Source organism: Arachis duranensis, chromosome 9 (genome assembly GCF_000817695.3).
Source record: "Arachis duranensis cultivar V14167 chromosome 9, aradu.V14167.gnm2.J7QH, whole genome shotgun sequence".
Taxonomy (NCBI): Eukaryota; Viridiplantae; Streptophyta; class Magnoliopsida; order Fabales; family Fabaceae; genus Arachis; species Arachis duranensis.
In genome coordinates, this window is record NC_029780.3 from 4,795,978 (window position 1) to 4,820,214 (window position 24,237).

General features: G+C 32.2%; 2 protein-coding genes across 4 annotated transcripts; one reads left to right on the forward strand and one right to left on the reverse strand.

Moving 5' to 3' along the window:
• Positions 1 to 4,882: 4,882 nt before the first annotated feature.
• LOC107464203 (putative F-box/FBD/LRR-repeat protein At4g00315) lies at positions 4,883 to 7,660 on the reverse strand. 3 transcript variants are annotated; one of them, XM_052254734.1, is made up of 4 exons: positions 7,583 to 7,660; positions 6,014 to 7,288; positions 5,709 to 5,897; positions 4,883 to 5,236 (listed from the first exon to the last, which is right to left on the reverse strand). In XM_052254734.1, the coding sequence occupies exons 2-4, from the start codon at positions 7,250 to 7,252 to the stop codon at positions 5,030 to 5,032; spliced, it is 1,635 nt and encodes a 544-aa protein (XP_052110694.1). In that variant the 5' UTR covers positions 7,253 to 7,288; positions 7,583 to 7,660; the 3' UTR covers positions 4,883 to 5,029. The 3 variants fall into 3 exon arrangements, with proteins under 3 accessions (XP_052110694.1, XP_052110695.1, XP_052110696.1); XM_052254735.1 differs by having other exon boundaries at positions 6,014 to 7,254; positions 7,583 to 7,643; XM_052254736.1 differs by lacking the exons at positions 5,709 to 5,897; positions 7,583 to 7,660 and having other exon boundaries at positions 6,014 to 7,278.
• Positions 7,661 to 19,507: 11,847 nt separating this feature from the next.
• LOC110275593 (uncharacterized) lies at positions 19,508 to 20,983 on the forward strand. The gene is made up of 4 exons (XM_021131756.1): positions 19,508 to 19,709; positions 19,784 to 20,251; positions 20,367 to 20,523; positions 20,683 to 20,983. The coding sequence occupies exons 1-4, from the start codon at positions 19,508 to 19,510 to the stop codon at positions 20,981 to 20,983; spliced, it is 1,128 nt and encodes a 375-aa protein (XP_020987415.1).
• Positions 20,984 to 24,237: the final 3,254 nt, after the last annotated feature.

Below are 24,237 nucleotides of genomic sequence, written 5' to 3' on the forward strand. Positions count from 1 at the left end.
ATATTATTATGTGATTAATAATAATTATTTTATTTTATTTTATTTTTGGATGGAAGACTGTTATATCTAACGGAGAGAAACGTTGTGAATTGATTTGTACATTAATTTTTTTTGGGACTAAATTGTCCATTTTAAAAATCCTTGGGGACTGATCTGAGTAATTACTCTGTCGAAAAATGAACTAGGGACTGATTTGTTTGTCGTAGTAAAACTTTGGGGATTGATTTGTGTATTAATTTTTCTTGGGGACTAAAATGTCCAATTTTAAAATCCTTAGGGACTGATTTGAGTAATTACTCTTTAAAAAATCTATTTCGTAAATTAAAATTTAAAATAATACATTTAAAATATTTAAATTGATATTAAATATATTCTAAAATTTACAATTAATAATTTGTAAAGCATAATTTATTTTATATATTAACTATTCGCACATATCATAATCATATTTACAATCCATAATTTTTTTCTTAACAAAAAAATTACAATCTTAACTAATATTAACTATTAATTCTTTTTTTGTTTTGTTTTGTGTTCAATATAAGTCAATAGTTGAAAGTCTAAATTAAGAATTATTTATTTTTACAAAAAAATATTATGATGAGCCGACCTAACGTTCCGTAAGTTTTTCTTAAATCAGAAATATAAATTTATTATAGGTAGAAGTCAGGAGTATACAAGTAATGTTACAATTCACTAACGTTTTTTGACATTTAACGCCAACAGTGACTAAATTAAAAAAAATTAATGTATAAGAACCCAATTAAAAAAAAAATATAAGAACCTAATTAAAAATTCAATAAAACTATAAGAATCTATAGAGTAATTAAACCTTTTAACTAATAAGCTTTTTAAAAAACCTAAATCTAGCCCGTTTAATAAAACAAGCTGAGCTGAACTTGAAACAAAACAAGCCAGGAGTCTCTGTTGAATAGCCCGATCCACTTCTACTCCTACCTCTGATACAAATAAGACAAAAGAAGGATCACAAATACACAAATTATTGCAACAAAAGTCTACCAAGAGAAAAACAAAAAAATTGGTTACAGACCGACACCTAAGACACAACTAAGCCTACGCTCGTACTCTTAGAGGTGGCCAACTTAGTAAGCATGAACTAATCATGCGGAGCCTTGGACAAAGTGGCATTGTCAGTTGTCACATTCTTCTGCAACCTTCCTACATTTGGATGAGGAGGAATTGGTAGAGTCTGGATAAACTTCAATCAATCTGCAACCTTTTTTCGATCTTAAACAGAGATACTTGCAAATTTTCTTATCATCGAAATTAGTTTTTTCTGTTTATGCATGTCTCCCTGCGTAGCATTGGGGTGATTCAGGTTGTTGTTTTCTTTTTGACCCTCTACTAGTCTACTGAATTGGTCTGCCCTTAGTCATGCTCCCCATTCCGCTTCTTCCTCTCCTCCTTGCACCATGTTTGCAAGATTTTTTTTCGTATTTAAGTTGAAGATCAATAATTTTGTTGTGACTTATCGATATTCTCATCTTCCTCCTCAAGAGTTTCTCTCCTACTTTTCTTTCCAATCTTTTGGTTTTATATTGTTCCGGTAAACTCTACAGTTATGTCCATATAAGAATATGAGAAAATTTTGCATCATTGATCAATGAATTTTCCCTCCATTTTTTAAGATTTAGATTATAATTCTTGAACAATCAAAGAGCTCCTTTTTTCACCCTGAGCAATTCGATTTTATCTTTGGAAAAAAATTAAAATTTGATATTTTCCTGATCTAAAACACAGAACCTTTCTGGTTATCTCCATTATGTTTAGAGTAGCCTCCAATATACCTATAATGAATAATCTGTCTGCCAGTAATATTTCCATCAAACTTTTAATACATGAATTCAATCCTTCTTTAATGTCCTCATCAGCAAAAAATATAATCTGTTCCTCCTCTAATTTAATCTATTTTCTAACTGTTTTTGTGAAACAGCATAAGCTATCATGGTAAATATTATTGACACTTTAAAGATTTTAACTAACAAAATAAATATTTTCTACAAACTCTAACGGAACTTAAAAACTCTAACAGCAGGGCACCTATATAAACTTTCACTAATTAATATGGTCATTATTAGAACAATGATTAAAAGGAATTGAGATTTGATAATGAATACCGTGGATGCCACGTGAAATTTTCACAATGGAAGAAACCCTCTTTTCAAGTATAGTTATAGGATAGGATAGGATTGCTTTCTTATATGTTTTTTTTCCCATAAAAAATAATATGTATACGTATAAAATTAGTTATTATATATTTTGGTATAAATATATATATTTAAATAAGAGTAATGTTAGGAGTATTAGAATTTATTATTTTTAGTTACTAATTAATTATGAATTTAATTATTTTATTTTAATTCTTTTAGTTTAGTAATCCACTAACATACTTTATTTCATGCTTTTAAATATTGATGATTAATTGATAGTCAAAAATAATAAATTTTGATTATTTTTTAGTATTTTTCTTATTTTTAATATATATTTTATATATGTAATTAATTTAGTTTCTAATTTTCTATATATATTTAATATAATTATTTTTTATTGAGTTTTTTGATTGAACGTATATTCAACCATCTTACACCAATACGAGAATTGAGTTCTTCGTCAAAAAACTTTCTAGTTGAATATTCTCTTAGTCCAATAATAAAAAAATATGTCAATAAAGATGCTTTATCAAAATACAGAGAATTTCGTATACTAGAATTTTTAATTTATTTTTTTTACAATTTTGTTCAAATAATTTCTGAATTTATAAGGAACGTTTGCTCTCTACAAGTGGTATGAAAATTCAAATTAAATTGATTGCATTTGCCATTTTTTTTCCTTTTTTTTTTGCCATTGTATCATACCTTATAGTACATCTTCCTCGTAAACACAAGCTGCTAATGCCTTCCACATAAACAGCAGCCACACTTATATATACCAAAACCATGAAGTTCGCAAAACCTACAACATTAAACCAAGCATAACAACCTCATTTGTTATTCTTATTTATATCATGGTATTTGAAGGGATGATTATGGCCTATGGGCCAACTACACTGATCTAGTTGCCATCAAACCTATTTCAACTGTCTTTTTATATATTTTTCCTTCTCCAATTAATTTTTCCTTTTTCTCGTCGTGCATACTGCATAGTAACAAATAGAATCATTAAATTTTATTGAAAATATAAATTTTTTTTAAAAAAAAATTGGTATAAAATTTGACAAAATAAAATTTCAAAATAAATAGAAACTAAATATAAATACTGTTGGTGTAAAATTCACTATTTAGGTAAGGTGAGTTCTATGGTGTAGAAAGAAAAAAATTTCTACACCTATAGATATGTGTTGGCTCATTAGAGAGTTTGACAAGTGTTTAAAGAAGGAGACAAAGTTTATACTCTTTGTAGGAATGATATAAAAAAATTCTCTTTTTTATATAGAATTTAAGTGAGTAATTATTTTCATTATGACTAATTATGTTGACATAATAATAGACCTCATCATAAATTGGATTTCTGTTTTATTATTGTTCGAAAAATAACGACTCAGTTTAAGCTATTAACCATTTAATCTAAATTTATTTTTTTATTTACAAAATATATAGTAAATTATTTTATATGGCAATATTGTTTAAAAATAAAGGGTTGTATGATATCTAATAAAAAAAATATTTGTGTCATAAGTTTTATATTATTAAATTGTCTTAAAAGTATGTTTACCGTCACAAAATTTAAAAATTGTAAATAACAATATAATAAATAATATTTTTCATTGTTAACTTTTAATTTAATTAAACGTATTTAGTGAATTTAGATGCTAGCAAAAATTAGTGTAATTTATTTTATTTTAATAATAAAAAGATCATTAAGTATGTATTGCTCATAATATAAAAAAAAATTAATTACAAATGGATATTGTTAGTATGACTAATTATGTAATATGTGAGTCATATTTCTGGAATACATTACAATTGTATTTTGGCTTACAATATAACACAATGAATATATTTTTTATTTGGAGCTTATTTATTCCATTGATTTTTATAATTTTATGAAATTTTTAATTAAGTTTTTATATATTTTTTTTAATTGAATCTTTGCTCTAAAGTTTTTTTAATTGAGTCTCTATACGGTAAAAAAGGACCTAATTAAAAAAATTAATGCAAAAACCAAATTAAAAAAATATAAAGACCTAATTGAAAATTTTGCAAAATTATAGAAACCAGCAAAATAATTAAATTTTTATTTGGATTTAACAAAGTTTACTATAATAGTAATAACAATAATAAATATGGATTAAAAATAAAAATAATAAGTTAGTTTATTAAAAGATTAAAATGATTCAAAGTTCAAACAAAATAAAATATATAAACTGAAGCCTTTTATTGTAGTTGTTAAAGATCGATAAAAAAATAATATTGTGGTGAGGTTTATCATCTTACTAAATTTAATTTTAATTAGTATAATTAGTCAATCAAAATTTTGACCTAACCACTTGCAGAAAAAACAAGGCCCTTGTACTTTTCCTGCAAAGAGTACAGATTTTGTCCCCCTTTAAACACTTGTCAAGCTCTCCAATGAACCAACACATATCTATAGGTATAGAAATTTTTTTCTTTCTACACCATAGAACTCACCTTTAGGTAAATGTTTAGTAGAGATAGTAAAATGATAAAAGTTTCGAATGACTTTAATTAGTTGTATTTCCATAAAAAGAATACTGAACCAAATTGTTTTTATAAAAATCTATATAAAAAAATCATCTGAATATTATTTTATTTTAATTAAGAATAAATGGATGAAATATCATATTGTTTCCAAAATTTATAAAATTTTAGACGAATAATTTATAGCGTTAGATGGATAAAACTCACAATCAACAAAGGGATAAAATATTAATTGGTGTAAGTATAAAACCTTGGAAAAAAATACTCAATACAATACCCAAATCTTGCTTAGTGGTAACGTCAAAATTGTAAATCTAATTAGGAATATGTACCAGTTGATAATAAGAATATTATAATTCTAAGCTAAAACTAACAGATTCCGGGTCATCAGTTGGCAATAATAATGCATTTAGCGTGGTCTTAAAGTCAACCTTCTCGTCAACGCTGAATGAGTATGTGAGCTTGACAATCTTCAAGTCATGCCACCAACACTTTGTATCACCAAAATGGTCAAACCACTCCTGCTTTTTTCTGCCCATCAGCAACTCATAGACAAACTGTCGTGTTCCCAAAACAACAAATATAGTTAGTTAGAGTTAGAGACACTGCACACCATTTATATATATTGTTAACTGATAATCAATAGTGTGGTTCTGAAAACTACATCAAATTAGTTGGTTTAACCAATTAATCAAAAATTGGTCACTTGATCAATTTGATTCAGATAAGAAAATCAATTACAAAAAATCAATAAAAAGGTCAAAAAACCATTAAATAAGTTGAATCAGTTCAAATTTTTACCAGAAAAAACTTGTTAGAAGTTATTTTTTAAAAAAGATTTTTTTTGAATTCTGATTAAACTTCAATTAAATATTTAAACATGCAGTTTTACTGATTCAATAATGAACGATCTAATTTTTCAGAACCTTGATTGATACAGGGTTGTGACTTGTGAGTGGTTCACGAAAATATTGTAAAAGCATTAATGGCGAACCAATTCTGATATGACGAAAAAACTAATAAGCATACCACCGTGAATGGTTTCATGCCACGATCATTCTGGAAGAAGAATGAAATAGTTTTTGGACAGCAACAAGAGAGCAACCAATTCATATAATGGAAATAAAGAGCCTCATTTGGTGAAGAGTCCAATTCCAAGTATTTGATACTAGGAGGAATGGATAAAACTTGCTGTATACTCAGACAATTCTGTTCAATCTACATATATCATGATGCATAAAAGCAAATAAATAAATAAATAGAATTGGAACATAGATATGCAAGCAAACACAATGAATGAATCAAGTAGCTAGCTAGCTAGTAAATCTACTTACACCATTCGAATGATAGACAGAGAGGGAGAGTGATGCCAAAACCTTTTGTGGTTTAATGTTTTGGATAAATTCCCTCAAGCTATAATAACCATGCCTAAATTCATGGGCAGGAGAGGCATTGAATACCAAATGATCAGAACTTGTTAGGAAAGATATAATAGCTCTGTGATCTCCGCAATAGTCAAATGATAATAAATTTGGAGCATCAATATTCACCTCCTTCACGTCAGAGTAATTTGTAAACTCCAAGATCATGAGTTGAGCACTCGAAATATTAATTCTGTCAGACATAGAGCAACCACACAATTCCAAATGCTCAAGGAAAGGGAATTTATGAGATAGATCGAGTAACCACTTGTCTGTAACATCAGTGTTCGACAGACGCAAACATCTCAATCTTGTGAAACTGTCTAAATTCAATTTGATCGGAGATCCAAAATAAGGGAAAGGAACATAACGTAAGTTCTCAAGATTTGGAGCATCAATATATACCTCTTGTATTCCTTGAATATCAGCTTCCTTTAGCTTTTGTAGACCATGCAGGAATAATGATTCCAGAAATTGTTTGTTCCGAAATGGATTCTTCCTGTTATATACTAAACAACAATATACAGTTAAATCTTCAAGCAGGGGACAGTGAGAAATGAGATGCTCAATAATTCCTTTATCTTCAAGGAGTAGCTCACGTAAACATAGTGTTCTCAGTGAAAATAACTTGATAGAATGATTGAAGAATGATTGGTTAAGTGTTATTTTTCCTTTCAACACCAACTTAGTAAGAGATCTAACTTCAAAGACACAAAGTGGTAAGTCATATTGATCGTATCGATACTCCGTCCCATCAGGCAGTCCACGATAGGTGGCAGAGTATAGGAGGCAAAGCTCAAGTACTTCCACACAACTTTCGCTAACCATGTTCATCCAAAGATCAAAATGATGGGACATATACTTATTGTGTTCTGGCATCATGTCGAGCTTAAATACTTTTATTGTTAAGCTTTGCTCACGAAGCTTCAACAATCTTCTCATGACATAGCCAATTAGTATGTCTAGTTTGCTAATTATCTGAGGACTATAAGAACCAATAATAATCTTGTCGCCAATGGATAATATGGGAAATGAATACCATGTATCTCTCCATTCATTTGACAAAACACTGGTCCTAGCAGCATCTTTTTCTGGCAACCTTGCAAGAATGTCATGAAGTATAGCTTCTGGCAGAACAGATATTCGGTCCATTCCTTCATAACATCATAAGCAGTTGAAAAAAGAGTTCTACATGTCAATATAAATGATTTATCTGAGTAACGGAAGGATCTAATGTCTAAAGTCTAAACACCAAAAAAACAAACTCTTAAATCAGCATGGCATCTGGTAGAAAATGGGAATAAACAACTTTTATTTTAACCGAACCCTATGTAAAATTGCCATGCCAGAATTTTCAGAAAATAAACAACATCAAGGACTTACGAGAAGCAAAATAAAACAGAAAAAAAAAAAAGGAAAAAAGATCCACAAACAGAATGAAAGAAATATGTGTTTAAAATTCTATGAGGAATATGCATTTACCGAAGAAACTTTGCCGCTTCGTTCAGTCTCTCTCCGACTCCTGTGTTTAGTAACCGCAAGAGGTTAACACTTTCCAATACTAAATTACTCTTCAATTCGCTTTATATATAGTTGCTATTACTAATGACCTATAGCTTGTTTGGATAATTTTTGAAGAGAAAATATTTTTTTGAATAATTTTTTTATAAATTATTTTTAAAAAAATAAAAATAATGTTATATTTAGATATCTGTAAAACAATTTTTTTGTGTATTAATTANTTTTAAAGAAGTTTATTTTTTAATATTTTTAATTTTAGTTTAAAAAAATTATTAAATATACTAAAAATTATATAAAAATTATAAAAAAATATTTTATCAACTTAATAACACTCAAACAAACACATAATCCCTTTTATACCAATAGTAATCATTATCATTATCAATTATTTATAACAATATATAATGCCAAAACTGAGTTTTTGGTGTCGAACTTTATATTCCAATATTGTCCTTAATTATAGAAGTTCTCCATACATGCATGCGTAGTTACTTTAAATAAAAAGAGATATCTACTCTTTCTGTTAGGGTTTAGGTATGAGTGACGGAGTGAGCGGGGGGTTCACGAAGAGGGTGACACACCGTGAGGTAACCGGTAATGTCGGCGGTAGAACTAAGGGGGAGAGCGTCGGGGGGTTTGTATCTAGTGAGAAGGAGGAGGGTACTAGGGTTTCTAAGGAAAAACATGGCTTTCAAAAGGTTTCCTTCGGCAACATGGTGACTGGACAGAAGTCTCCGTCTCCTATGCTTTGGAATGAGGCTTTAGATGGAGAGAGGCTAGCCAAGGCGATCAAAGGGAACCACGGGGATTCGCATCCTTCTCGGGTCATCTTCTCAGAAGAAGGGCTGGCGGCGTTATCTGTACCATATAAGGAAGCGATCGTCGTCAAAGTCTTGGACAAGCATATGAGTTACACGACGATGGTGCATAAGTTGGGTATGGTGTCGAGATTGAAGGGTGGGTTTCAAGTTCTGGATGTTGGAAATGGCTATTTTCTGGTGAAGTTTGATGCTTTCGAAGATTGTGCTGAGAGTGTGAACTTGGGGGATGATTGTGCTGGTTTTGGGTGGGTAATTCGCGATAGCTCCAGTCAATGGGTAATGGGATGCTCAGAAAATTCCTTTGGATCTAGTGTCATCAAGACGGAGTTGTGGAGTATATGGAAAGGTTTGGCTTGGGCTTGGGAGGCGGGTCTTAAGTTTGTTGTCTGTGAGACAGATTGCGCAGCAGCTTTTGAGCTAGTGACTGGTTGGCAAGTTCCACTCTGGCATCTTGAAAAAGAAGTGATACAACTGATCTTTGACTTGAAGTTAAGAAGGGATTGAGATATTCTTTTTGAGCTTATCCCGAGAGAAGCTAATGTCGTGACAGATCGGTTGGCAAAGATGGGATCTGGAGGTAGCGGAACTGATGAGGTTCACCTTTGGCATCAGCCACCAGAGGTGGTTTGTCCTCTCTTATTGTTAAGAACCTAATTTTTTTTCTTTTTCTTTTCTGCTCTTTTGTTTTTTCTTAGTTGTTCACTAAAAAAATAAAAAAACTTCTACCGTTAACAACACATATTCTTCTATCTCATTTTCATTCTGTTTTATCATTAATAACCGTAGAAACGCGTAACCTCTTCTTCAATTCTTCATTTCAATAATTTATCCTTTTCAATTTTTCTTAATTCTGTTCTCCATCCTGAATGTGCTTCTCTGTATATAACAATTATTTGGATGCGTTTTTGTGGTTTTTTAAATTAAATAACGACCATGTCAAATGTTGATTTTTGATGCCATGTATGAAAGGAGGAAAAAAATAATTAGCAGTGATAAATAATTTTTGTATAGATCTTATCATTTTGTTTTGGATATATTCTTTATGTGAGTACTTTATATAAAGAGTTTGATCTCATTCTTCTGTTATTAATTTTTTTTATCTCATTATTGGATTCGTAGCACTTTTCTGTATTTTTACTATAGTCATCTTTCTCCTTCTTTCAACATCGTGATGGTATCCAATTCTTTCTTCCTATTTTACCCCTGTTTTCTCTTTTTCAAAAACTGGCTTTACCCCACGATAGATTTAAAACTGATTCACCTTCAACCTACAACAGAATTTAAAGCTGATTCACTTTCAATAAAAAAACTATTAATACGTACTCAATTCAAAAACCGATTCACTTTCAATAAAAAAATTTTTGCGCCTTCAATTGTACTTTAACCAAGAGAGTTAAATATCTGTTTCACTTTCAATTGTACTCTTGCAATCGTTTTTCTTCTTTGTGTCTTGCTACCTTATCTTCTGACAAATATAATTGAAAAATTCAACGAATCAGCAATCACATTATATCAACTAAAATAATTCCTATTCCAAATCCATTGCCAAGTAACAATTAGACAAATGGTCAGAGCCACCCATCATCATCGTCATCATTTTGTTTCAGGTAACATAAAACTTAATATGTATTATGATAATTTAATTTTTTTGGTTATAAATTCAATTTTTGCTTATATCTGTATTCTACTCTTTGAAAAATCTAGGATTGAAAGCGCATGATAATGGAGTTGGTCCAAATAACAGTAGTAACATAATTGGTTGATATTCTATAACAAAATTAATTAAATTAATATACACTATTTATATATTTCTGATGCTTATTATTTAACTTAAAAAAATTACATATAACAAGCACTCCTTAATAAAAAAATACAAAAAATTACTAGAATTTGGTATCCAATTTTTTTTAGAGTTAGTATATTAATGTATTCATTAAACTAATAATAATAAATAGAATAAAGAGAAAAATATTAACATATCGCTTATTTTTTGGCATGTGTATTTTTAAATCTGAGTGATTAAATATATTTTACAAAGTAATAACTATGAAATAAAAATAAATTTATTGTTCTAAATTATAAAAAAAATATTGAGTACTCTTTAACTAAAACTTTTATTATAAATTTATTACAAAAAAAATATATTTATGTTTCAAATTAATGTAGATGTTTGGGATAAAATATTAAAAATAAAAAAAAATATGCATTTGCATTCTTATCTTAAAAAATAAATGAAGTCATTTTATATACAAAAATACTACGTTATAAGATAATTACAAAAAGTTGTCAAACATAATAATTTTATTATCAAAATAGTATTTATATATTGTGTTAAATTAATGTAACATAATGATTTTTAATATATTTTAATTTAATTTGTTTAGTTTTTATTTTAATTTATATTTTCATATTTTAAAATTTTGGTAATAATATATATTATTTATAATTTTAAAATAAAACTAGGAAGAATATGACTTAAATACAAACATAATGATAGAAGAAGAATACAAGAATATTGATATTTCATCTCATGTATTTAAAAATACATGGCATAAATAAAAATGAATCCTTCTTACTATAAAATTATTGTCCATTTACAAATTTAACAAATGCCAAAATTTGATCACGGTAAAATGGGTCATAATTTTATAAAAAATCTAAATATTATATTAAATATTACAAACAGTGATTTTTGGATAAATAATTTTCAAATTCTAAAATTAAAAACATAGATAAAGGCTTTACATATTTATATGAGTTACTGAATCAATTTTTATTGAATAACTATCTTAAATATCAATTATAAAAAAATGCTACTATATCAGCCAATGATAATAATCATGAGACACGTAACATTATTTATTATTAAAAAATATATTAATCTAATAATATTAAATATGTAATAAATTTCTAATGTGAAATGTTAACATATAAACACAAAAAATAAAGATAAATTAGAGTATAACAAATAAACTATTTTTTAAAAAATATTTCTGCAATCTTAACAGATAAAATATTCATCATATTGTTAATTTATCATAATAAATTAAAAAAATAAATTTAAAAAATCACAAATTAATGGACGATATTCAAACTTTGAAAAAAATCAATAAAAAAATATAATAGAAGTATATTATTTTTAAAATATTTTCTGTTTCAGAATAAATTAAACAAATATAAAATAATTAAAATCACCTTAATACGCGACATAAAAGTTAACTTTAATCATGATAACTAATTTTACTCTTATGAATTTAAATTATGCTTATTATCTGTATTATCTGTATTGCTCTTTAAAAATATAGGTCTGAAATCACATTATAATGAAGCTGTTCAAGCATAGTTGTCAGAACCGAATCGGTGATTGAACCGGTCAGGTCACTGGGTCACTGGTTCAATCGGTAGATCACTGGTTGAACGAATTGACCCGGTCCTATGTAAATAAAAAATAAAATATAGTTAAAAATTTAAAACTAAAATTTAAAATACATATTTTCACTAACATTTTAAAAATATCTAGCTATTCTAAAACAATATGAAACAGGAACAATAAGTATTTTGTTAATTTTACTCTATCATAAATATTTTTATTTTGTTTTTATATTAAAATAACTATTATTTTTGAATTTTAATAATTTATTAATTAGTTTATATCTATTATACTATTATATACTACAAGTATTTATTGAAAAATAATATTAATAGATATTATATAATTATAAAAAAAAATAAATGAATTTATAATTATTGTTAAATAAAAATATAATTAATTTAAGAATGGAATGAGTTTATAACTAAAATTAAAATAAATTAAATAGAAGTAAATTATTTGCTGAAAGATATTTATATATATTAATTTGTATATATATATTGATAACAAATTCAACCGTCTGGTGGTTATGAGTATCATATTTTTCCTTGAGAAGGGGGGTTCGAACCTAGCTTTAATATTTTGGAAAAATCTTGAAACTGAAGCGGTTCGGTCGAATCGGTCTTACCAAGTTTGACCATTTTTTATCGGTTCACTCTGGGTTTGATCGGTTCGTACTGATTCACTACCTTATTCGGTCAGATCATTGGACCGAACCGGTTTAAGATCTGATTTATTGGTTTTTCAGTTGAACCAACCGGTCCAATCCGGTTTTGCTAACAGTGTGTTCAAGTAAAAGATGTGGTGATGTCCTAACTGGTTAGTACCCTATATATTTAAAATATGTAATAACGTCGTTTTAAGTCATTTTGTCTATACATTATGTAACACCCTCACTATCTGAAATCACGCTTCCGGCTGCGCCACTCTGATAGCAAGAAGTATTACGACTACTTTACATACTAAATAGTAAAATAGGAGCCTGTGCCTCGAAACTGTATCGCTGATTTTTTTGAAAACCAGAAATAAATACTTTATCTTAAGAAAAATGCAAACAGGCATAGGTTCATATACAAGACTCCTTACATAATAACTCATAATATAATATACATATAAAACATATAATTTCTATCCCTCTTACAAACTTGTAATAACAAAGACGATGGAAGAAAATAATCTAATTAATACAACAACTTAATAAACCAAATGAAGTATAACTCTTCTTAAAACTTCTTCATCCAGTTCCTGAAAAGGTAAAGCTGTAGGAGGTGAGAACCTAACCACACGGTCTCACCACAGAGTTTCAAAATTGTCATAAAAAGATATTTAATAGGAAAATTGTTTTCAAGCTCAGTAATTGATTATCATTGCTTTATGAATCTTTTAAAAACCAATAGATAATCGTTCAAAACCTTTTCAAAGAAACAATGTTTAATCTTTTAGAAATCTGAGACCTTTCCTTTCTTATAAGAAAATCTCAATCAGAGACTAACCACGCAATCAAACAACACAATCATTAATTCAGCATCAAAGTTCAATCTCAAATGTAGCACGCTAGGACAAACACAGGCAAGGCAGACAAGGAAAGCACAAGTAGGCAGCAGTTACAGCAAATAGTTCAAGTAGCAGTTACAAACAGTTTAGCAATTAGACAAACCAAAACAAGTTCAAACTCAAGCAAAGCATACAAATGCATATGATGCATGCCTGTCCTATGACTGATGAGGCTCATCTGTCGGTTATCCAGCCAACCCGACAAGTCTGAATTGTCCTTAGACTGTCCCCCGACGTGCATCCCCAAGAGTCTATGCATAGCTTTTTCTCAAATAATCAATATTGCTCAATGGGGGTAACATACCCGGGAATTTATATAGTGCCCGGTCACACTTACGTCGTAGGGTCAACAGAGTATCGAGTTTTCAACCTGGTACACGTGGTGGCAAGCCACGGCACTTTATCCAGGGAAACTCGTATCTCAGATAATCCAAATTCATAAGCCATATCTCATTTTCAAATTCATTCAAAAACCATATTTCAAAGAAAATCATCATCATCCTTCTTTCCATTCCGTTCATTAACAATCCCAATACAAAACATAATTCTTTTTTTGATAAATAAAGTAATCTTAAACCATATAATGCTTAAAATTAAATCTTTTTAAAATAATTACTTTAAATGAAACTTCTAATTTTATAAAATTTCGACAACATTTCCTCTAAAAATCGAATTCTGCCACCCTTTTCGGGTCCCAACAAAACCATTTCTCAAACTCCTTTCCATTCAATTTCAAAATCAGACCAATTTCAATATCTTAGTCCATTTTCAATTTAAACTCATTTTTCAACAAATCAATCTCATTTCCAATATTATAATCCTTTTCAGATCTCAATTCAGATCTCAATTCATTTCCAACAAAGCCAACCAACATTTACTCAAACCCTTTCCAACGGTTTCAAATCCAAGTCATTCACAAATCTCAAGTCGTTTTCCAAACCCAAACTAACTCTAACATCAAATCATTTTTCCAATTTCTCAAATTATACTTGATAAACATTCAAATCGGATTTTCAAATTAATCTTTCACTAGCTATCTCAATACCAACTCAATATTCAGAAATAACCACAATCAAGTAAGCAATCACATTCATTCAAGACAATTCAGTTCAATTCATAAGACTCCATAATCACTAAAAATAATTATTTGCTTAAATATCAATTTATAACAACTCTTAAGAATAAAAATGAGCTTAATGAAAACGCCCCTACCTCAATTTAGTTTAAACGCATCAATTCCTCTTTCGTTCATCACTTCTGTTTGGCTTATGATCCTCACAGAGAGCAATTGCCTTACCAGCCTTTGATATTATAGTCCTATAATCTTCAACATTAGCAACATAGAGATGGTTATCAATCAAAACAGCGGTTGAAGCAGTAGAGCTATCATCCCAGTAAATGTCTTCTTCAGAATACAGAAATTGAGAATTAGTACCTTGGTGCGTTTCACTTATAGCCAATTTGGCATCAGTAAAAAAAATGGATGCTTCATGAGATTATCAAAGAGATGCTTTTTCAAATACTCTGCAGCAGGAGAACCACCATGACCATCAAATATTCCAAGTAAGCATATTGAATTACCACCAATTTTCAATGTTTTAATATCGTAAAAGTCCTCCATCTTAATACCCACAGCTAAGCCTTCCATCCTCACTATTCCGCTCTCCACTTGCAAACCGGCCATCATCATCTTTCTCTCGCATCATATCTACAAGGGAACCAGCACTTCTTGACACGGAACCCGTACCCACCATCATCACTACCATCATCACTAGAAATGTCTTGAATTGACGAGTAGGCGAATAATAAATACTAGGGACAGCTTGCAAACTCCTCCTAGTGTAGTTTATTCTCACTCATTTGGCAAAGGTTTCAGCTTGAACAACCAAGAAGACAACTAAACGACCAACCAAGAAGACAAGGGTTCCGGCGGCAGCTGAATAACTCACAATAACAACTTCATTTAACATAAACGCTCTCTCACAACAGCAACGAAACAACTTAAGCGTACAAAACGAGGGTAAGGCTCACCAGAGCAGTAGCGGCTTCAACGGTGGTTCTCCGGCGACAACGGCGCCGTTTTCCGGCAATAGAGGCACGGCTACAGCAACGGCGGTGGCAGAACAGCAACTCCAAGAATCCAACCACTGAACCAATCTTCACCAAATTCCAAACCTTGATTTTGGAAAACCCAATCTACGAATCTTCCTCATCAAACCCCGATGACACCGTGCAACTCACCGGCATCCATGGCAGCGGCCGAGATGAAGCACGGCAGTGAGCTGCTATGTACATCGCATCTTTTCCTCTCTCCTTCGTCCAATGGCAACGACGACGGCAAGGGTTCTGGCGGGGACGCGAATGCTTTCAACAGACGGCGGTGGTGGCTCTGATTACGACAACAAGGTGCGGCGGTGGCGACGAGGCAGTAGTAGTGTGTGACGATGGTGGTGCGAGCTGGACAGCGGCGACCTTTTCTCCTCCCTCTCCATCCTCGGCTCTCTTCTCCCCTTCGTTCTCCCTCTTCTCTATTTCCGCTTCCCCCTTTTTCTCCTTTTTTCCCCCTCTCCGTTTTTTTTCCCTTTCTCCTTTTCTTTTCTTTTGTTTTTGCTGAAGGCTGAGGCATAAGGGCCGAGGTGTGGCGGTGATAAATTAAGGTTAGAATAAAGTGATTTAGATAATTTTAATAAAATTAGAGGTACAGAGTATTAATTAAAAATATAATTTAGTCTCTCAAAATTATTTTAAAATATTATTTAATTATAAATTTATTAATTAATTTTTAATAAGTATTTTAATTTAAAATTAGAATTAATATAATTTATTTTCTTTGTTTATAAAATTAAAATATTAAATTCTAAAATCTCAATTACTTACACATTACATCTTAATATAGAAGATTAACAAAATTAATTAACTTAATTTACACGATTTAATTTGATTTCTGAGAACTAATTTTTAATTTTTTTAAGATAATTTACAACATATTAAGTTTGTATTTTTTTTGGTATAAATGTAGGTCGAGACACCACTGCTACTAATTTAATGTCTCAATCAATCTCTTATAATGAACCAGTTACAAATAATGCTAAAAGTCATGCAAATATGAATAGTTAGTACTCACTTACTCTACTTATATTTTTAATATTTTATCTTCATCGTATAATATTCATTTAAAATATTTTTTATATTGAATAAATTAAGAGGTTTGATATTACACACTGCTATATAAAATGCCTAATGTCAAACAAAAGTATGAATTCTATAATAAAAAAAATAAAACAAATAATTAACAAATTTTAAATAGGCAATACATTCATAAGACTAATAATAATAATAACTTTGTAATAAAATTTTGGTAACAACATATATCTTTTAAAATTAAATAGTAAAATTAGAAAAGATCAACCTTAAACACAAAATAACAACTATTGAAAAATAGTACAAAAATATGTTTTATTTTTTCTCATGTATTTATTAATGTATTGTACAAATTATATGGATCTTTTTTATTATAGAATCTTTATCCAATTAAAACTTTAATAGATAGTAAAATTTGATCATGGCAAAATGTGTTCTAATTTTTTAAAAAATATCTAAATACTATATTAAATATTACAAATCAATAGGTAACAAAATTAAAAATTCTCAAATTGAAAACATAGATAACATTGTATATATTTTTATGAGTTATCGGACAAATTTTTATTGAATAACTAATTTAAGTACAAACTAAAAAAATGCTACTACAAATATTATTTAATGGCAATAACCGTAATACACATAACATCATTTAGTGATGAAAAATAAATCTTAATTAAATTACAATAACTAGATAATAAGTCCTTGATGATAAAAGAACTTATCAAATTAAAATTTAATAATGTATAGAATATAACATAAACACAAAAAAAAACAAAATAAAGTACAATAAATAAACTAATTTTTAAAAATATTTTCGCAATTTTAGCGGATAAAATCCTTATCATATTGTTATTTTATCATAATAAATTTAAAAAATTAAATTAAAAATATTATAAATTAATAGACGACATTCAAAACTTTTAAAGAAATACAATAGAAGCATTATCATTCTGAAAATACTTTTTGTATATTTTAGCATAATTGAGAATAGAAATTTACTCTATCGAATATTTCACCTCATATATTACATAGAACTTTAAACTATGTCCATTTTATATTACCTCTTTATTGTGTGGTTTTATAATTTAACATTTTAAAGTGTTTTATAGTAATTTTAATTTCAACAAAATATGATATAAATAAGATCACGTCAATATTAAAATAAAAAAATATTTATCTAATAAATTTAAAAAGTAAATAATATATTAAAAAAATTAATTTCTTAAAAATAATAAAAAATGGCTGAACAGACACGTTAGTACCTGTTGAGCCGCTAGTTATAATAATACTAGCAAAAAGCCGGGACATATGCGCAAATCAGAGACAATTTTTTTTATAAATTTATTGATCTTAAATTATAAATTATATTATTAATAATAGATATATACGTATTATTGATTTGTATGAAAATATATGATGTAAAAATTTTAATATAACCTATTTAAAATAGCAGAATAAGTGATATATGACAGAAAAATATAGAAGGTAGATAATGTTATGTTTGTCATATATATATATATGTGTGTTATATATATGTGTGTGTGATATAATGATAATTTAATCTGATTAAAAAATTAATATATAAAATTTAGAATACTTATAATTCCTAACATTTCTCTAAAGTTAAGCACAAATGTGCATTATTTTATACATAACTTTTTATATATAATCGTAATATATTAAGACTATCTTTTTATTAAAATTTTTTTATCAAAAAATAATATATTATATTTTTTATTATTATTTAATTATTCAATTTAAAATTTGATTTATAATTTAATTTGTTACATATTATTTGAGTTATTATTTAGTGAGTATTTTATGAATAATATATTTTTAACATATTTAAAAAGTCATTTTTATTCACAATGACATAGAAGTGAACAAAAGAAAAAGATATTTTTAAAATTTTTCACTTTCTATATTCCTTTATCAATGTTTCTATTTTTCCTCTCGTCTTTTATTTCCTTCTTTATTTGCTGTAAAACTAAAAAAAGAAAAAAAAAATTAAAAGTGTTTCCTCAAATCAATAAAAATTACTCAAATACTTCATAAATAAATTTCAACTATTAATCACATAAATTAATAATGTATTCTTAAAAAATTACACACATTCTTTCATTAACCTAATCATTCCAATAAAAAAAATCAACACAGTTCTTGTAAAACACACAAATTTTTATAGTTTAATCCAATTATATAAAACATAGAAAAGATAGAGAGAATGATGCCCGGTGACTATAGATTCTTAAAAGGAATTGTATATTTACATATAAAAGCATATATAAGCTATGTTTAAATCGATAGGAAGTAGGGGAATAAAATGAAATAGAACAGGATGAATTAAAGGAAACATAGTGAAATGATACAACTATTTGTATGGAGAAATAGTTGTGTTGGATAATTTTGAGTATTTTATTTAAGAAAACCTAAAGCATTTTATCTGTGATCTTAATTATCAAATATTTTAATTGCACCTAGTTATCTTTATTTTAACTATCAAGAAAACAACATGGAAACTGAATTGAAGCCCTAAATAGAAAATGCTTAAAAAGAAGATCAGCTAGCATGTGAGATAATTTTACTAAGCACAAACAGAATAGATGCAATGCATATTTATTTATTTATTTATCCTAACAATATAGATCAAATAAAGGACAAATGACTTGGTTAAACCAAGTACATTTGAAAATGTCCTAAATATCCCAAATGAAAATTTACAACGTCAAAGTCCCAGACCACGTTTTTATATAAATTGAATTGAATAAATTCGATTTAGCAAAACAGATAGTAAATCGAATCTAATTTATTCGAATTAGCCAATAAACAAAATTCCATGGAAATCGAATCAAATAAATTCGATTTAGAAATGAACTAATTCGATTTATACATGCAACCAGCGTTAGAGTAAATCGAATGTAATTGTTTCGATTTACAAAGGAGAGAGGTATATAAAAACCAGATGCTATGCGAAATTTTGTAGAAGAGAGATTCATAATGGCTAGTGATGAGAGTTTTGTAGCTCTTATGCACTATAGAGGGTCCATTAAGAAGAAAACGCGATCAGGGATTAAGTTCACTGACAAGGACCCGCTGAGTGTTTTTCTCAAACCTTCAACAAGTTTTGCTGAGTTTAAGAGTACTATACTACGGAGACTAGGACTGCATGGCGTGAAACGGGTGGAGAAGTTGTTCTATCGTATTCCGATCTCCATGTTACGCGATGATGTGAAGTATGATTCATTCATTATTAGCAGTGACGAAGATATGCAGGTGCTGTTTCATTGTCGCCGTCAGTTTTTGAGGTGAGGACTTCGGAGTTGTTGGCGGAACTTGTAGATGTGGCATCTAGTTCTGGAGGCTCGAACAGGAATATGCACTCCACAGGATATGTAGCCAGCTCTAGTGCATTGCCTGTTGGATCATCGTCAGCAGTGCCGGTGTTTGCACCCGAGCCAGACTTAGTGGCTTCACCATTGTTTGCCGTCAATTTGAATCGAAGTTGTGATGCATTAGTTGGCGAGGCTGGACCGTTGGGAGACGGTGATTTCGCGGCGCCCAGCTCTCCTCCGTGTGTTCCGGTAATCGGAGAGGTTGCAGCACCCAAAGGGGTTGAGGATGCATTGCAGGATGATGATGATGATGATGATGATGTGGAGCTCGCAACGATTGCTGCAGATGATAGCGAGGAGGAGACTCCACGGACGACTCAACCTGCCGATGGGGGAGCTTCTAATTCAAGTACTAATCAGTACCCCCTCCCCCCACTTCTCTGCTCTGGACTAGGATGCCATGGCGCCTCAAGAAGATCCGTCTGTACCTGTTGGGTTCGAGGCGAGAGACTCGCAAAATTCAGGAGGCGTATCTGAGTTTCAGGTTGGCCAGCAGTTTCAAGATAAGGAGGAAGTTGTGCTTAGCGTGAAGACATATATCATTCGCCGCGGGGTTGAGTACAAGGTATTGGAGTCGGATCACCGCAAGTACTATGGCAAGTGCAAGGAATTCGGGAGCGGGTGTGTATGGCTAATCCGGGTCAGCCTCTAGTAGCGCAAGGGAATTTGGGAGGTAAAACGGTACAATGGTCCTCATACTTGTCTAGCCACATCCATCTCTAGTGACCACAGAAAGCTTGATTATCATGTCATATTGGCTTTCATTATGCCCCTGATCAGAGCTGATGCTGCAACGTCGATTAAGGTACTGCAGAATGCCACGGAAGCACACTTCGGGTTCAGACCAACGTATAAGAAGGTCTGGATGGCCAAGCAAAAGGATGTGGCACAAATTTATGGAGACTGGGATAATTCGTATAATGAGTTGCCACGATGGGTATTGGGCTTGCAGATCACTATGCCGGAAAGTGTAGCTATGTTGAGGACGAGTCCTGTTCGAGTGGGTGGGCAGTTGGATGATTCTACAGCTTATTTCCATCGCTTGTTTTGGACATTCCAACCATGTGTTGAGGCATTTTGACATTGCAAGCCGTTGGTTAGTGTGGATGGGACCCACTTATACGGCAAATATGGTGGTACACTACTTATCGTGATTGCACAGGACGGTAACTCTAACATCACCCTATTGCCTTTGCACTCGTGGAAGGTGAGAATCCGGAGTCATGGTCATTCTTTCTATTCCACCTTCGGGCTCATGTGACGCCTCAACCGGGTATACTTGTCATATCATATAGGCACAATGGGATAATGGCTGCGTTGGAGGCTCCTGATGGGGGATGACTTCCCCCTACTGCATATAGGGCGTTCTGCATCCGTCACGTGGCAGCTAATTTTGCCCTGACTTTCAAGGGGAAGGATGCAAGGAGGCTGTTAGTGAATGCTGCATATACAAAGACGGAGGTGGAGTTTCAATACTGGTTTGACATCCTGAGAACGTTTGATCATGCGATGTGTGACTGGGCTAATCGAATTGAGTATGCACTTTGGACTCAGCATCGGGATGAAGGCCGCAGATTTGGGCACATGACTACGAATATATCTGAGTGTGTGAACTCGGTCCTAAAGGGTGTTAGGAACCTCCCGGTGTGTGCATTAGTGAAAGCCACATATGGGCGGTTGGCCGAGTTATTCGTTCGCAAGAGAAAAGAGGCCGAGGCACAGTTAGGCACTGGGCAGCAGTTCAGTCAACATCTGCTTAGTGCGATCGAGGCCAACCTGAAGGCCTCAAGGTGTTTCACCGTGATGTAGTACGACAGGGACAACTCATAGTTTACGGTGGCTGAGACCACTCCGACAGGGGACTTTTCACTTGACTCATACGGAGTATCCCTCAAGGATCAGACATGTGATTGTGGCTATTTTCAGGCACTACATTATCCATGCCGACATGAGTTGTCATGCTGTGCATATGCATGCCTAACGTGGTCCATCTATGTCCACGAGGTGTATCGACTTAGCTCCGTGTTCGATGTTTATTGGATGGGATTCACTCCTCCTTTTTCGGAGGGATACTGGCCGCCATATGATGGTCCGACCATCGTTCCAGACCGGCCAAGAGACAAACGACGGAGGGACTCCCCAGGACTACTAGGATTCGGACTTCGATGGACGAGGCGGACCCGAACCGGCCCAAGAGGTGTGGACTATACCGACAACCCGGTCACACACGTAGGAGTTGTCCCCAGAGAAGAGTGACGGTTGGATCTGCACCTGCCAGTGACGTGTGATGTCTTTCATTATTGTAATGTCATGTTATATTTCAGTTTAGCATTTTATTTCAGTTGTATGGTTTATTGTAAGCAGTAGCTATCTACTATTGATGTTAACTTAACTTTATCATGCATTATGCTTTTATTACTGAGTTTACGCGTGCTTTCTAGTCATTTCTTATTTGAATAAAGGTTATCAGCGATTTCTTTTTTGTAATACAATAGAACGGAGATACATAACTAGTACAGAAATACGAAAATACATGTAAGTTTCCATAACTTTCCATAAATAAGTGTTCGTACATAACTAATATGGAAATACATAAATAAGCGGAGATACATAACTAATACAAAAATACATAAATAAGCGGAGATACATAACTAATACAGACACACATAAAACATGTAACGGACACACGAACTCCTGATATGAGATGTGAACCGGTGAAGCAGCGCCGAGGTCGTCTGACCCACCGGTCTCTATGTGCAAGGGGGACCTCATCACCACCCCCGTCATCGTTACCGTCCAAGTCATCGTCCCCTCCCTAGGGATCTGCATCTGGCATGACAGCATGCGATGTAGACGGAGCAGCCTGTGATGAACTGCCACCCGCGAAAGCAGACGGGGTGTCCGGGGCCTCGCTCAATCGCTTGAGCTGGTATCGCAGTTGCCCTAGGGTCACCAAGGATTAGCTCTGGCGATAAAAACCTCCTGCCATGCTGATACCACCAATCAAGGTACTCATGAGAAGGTCCTGGATCAGGTACGATATCAAACTGTAGCACGTGCTGCACCCTATCTGACCAATGAATGTGCCAACTCTGCAAACTCAACGGAAACCAACAATCTCCGCCCCTCTCATCCTTCGACATCAGAAAATCTATGTTCAGGGCAGCACGTGGCCGACCCTGAACCCCACCAAACTGAGGAAGAACCCGGTCTACTGGATGCCACTCAATAACAGCGAAATAGATCAACGCTGTCGCAGCTCTCCACAAGGTCATATGGCATGGCTCTAAGATCTCGGGATGTACCACCTGCACCACCTCCGCCAGGCTATATGGCATCCAGGAAAACTGCGCATTCAAGTTCAAATTGTTAGTCCACATAAACTAAAAAGGATTAAAATACAACATGAACATGAAAATACTCACATCCCCCCCGCTGGAGCAAATCAATCCTCAGCCTCCAATTCGCAACACGAGGCCCCTTGTCGCTCAAGCTCGGCTGATAACCTCCTCATCTGAAAACCACAACATTTAGTTAACCATAATTGTAAATGCTAAATAAATGGAAAATAGTTCGCATTACTAAATGGAGACTACCTCGAGGCCAACGGCCAATAGAAAACATCATATCCGTCCGGTTGAAATCCAGGGAACCTCCAAAAGATCCACGACTGGAGGAGCTGCAGTGGACCAGCCAACTTGACGACATTTCTGTTTGCCACATGGCACATGCACCTATATAGCCATGACAACGCAGTGGAACCCCAATTGTACTGACCCATGTCCTCCAACCTAGCCACATACGGTAGCCATCGGATGTGGAGGCGGGTACCTGACTTGTCCCCAAACAGCTGTGTCGATAGGAGCATCATGATGTACGCACGGGCATACCTCCTAACCGTCTCGTCATCTGCCGCCTGTGGAAGATCACTAAATGTCTCCTCAAACCATGTGCACTTCACTGTGAACTTGTCAATACAGTTCGCAGGAGGCAACACCCCGAGCGTCTCCTCAAACCACACCCATGGTGGTCGGCCGCCCTCTATAAACCGTGGAAAGTCTGTTAGGCAGCCGCTAACATACTAACCGTCGACTGGGAGACCAAGGTGGTACGCTACATCCTGTAGGGTTATGGTGCACTCCCCAAATGGCATGTGGAATGTATGCATCTCAGGGCGCCATCTCTCTACGAAGGCGCTGACCAACGGCTCGTCCAACCGAAACCAACTCTCGTTCAATCTTGCAAGATGGTACATACCAGCCATCTGCAAGTAAGGAACGATCCTATCATCCAACCTCATACTGTGCTGCCGTCTCATACTGCTGATGCATCGAT

Coding starts and splice junctions, on each gene's coding strand:
- LOC107464203 (XM_052254734.1), bottom strand. CDS start 7,252: ATGGACCGAATATCTGTTCTGCCAGAAGCTATACTTCATGACATTCTT. Junction 5,898..6,013: donor CTGTCTATCATTCGAATGGT/GTAAGTAGATTT, acceptor TGATATATGTAG/ATTGAACAGAATTGTCTGAG. Junction 5,237..5,708: donor GCATGAAACCATTCACGGTG/GTATGCTTATTA, acceptor GGAACACGACAG/TTTGTCTATGAGTTGCTGAT.
- LOC110275593 (XM_021131756.1), top strand. CDS start 19,508: ATGGCTAGTGATGAGAGTTTTGTAGCTCTTATGCACTATAGAGGGTCC. Junction 19,710..19,783: donor GGTGGAGAAGTTGTTCTATC/GTATTCCGATCT, acceptor GAAGATATGCAG/GTGCTGTTTCATTGTCGCCG. Junction 20,524..20,682: donor TGCAAGGAATTCGGGAGCGG/GTGTGTATGGCT, acceptor GCCCCTGATCAG/AGCTGATGCTGCAACGTCGA.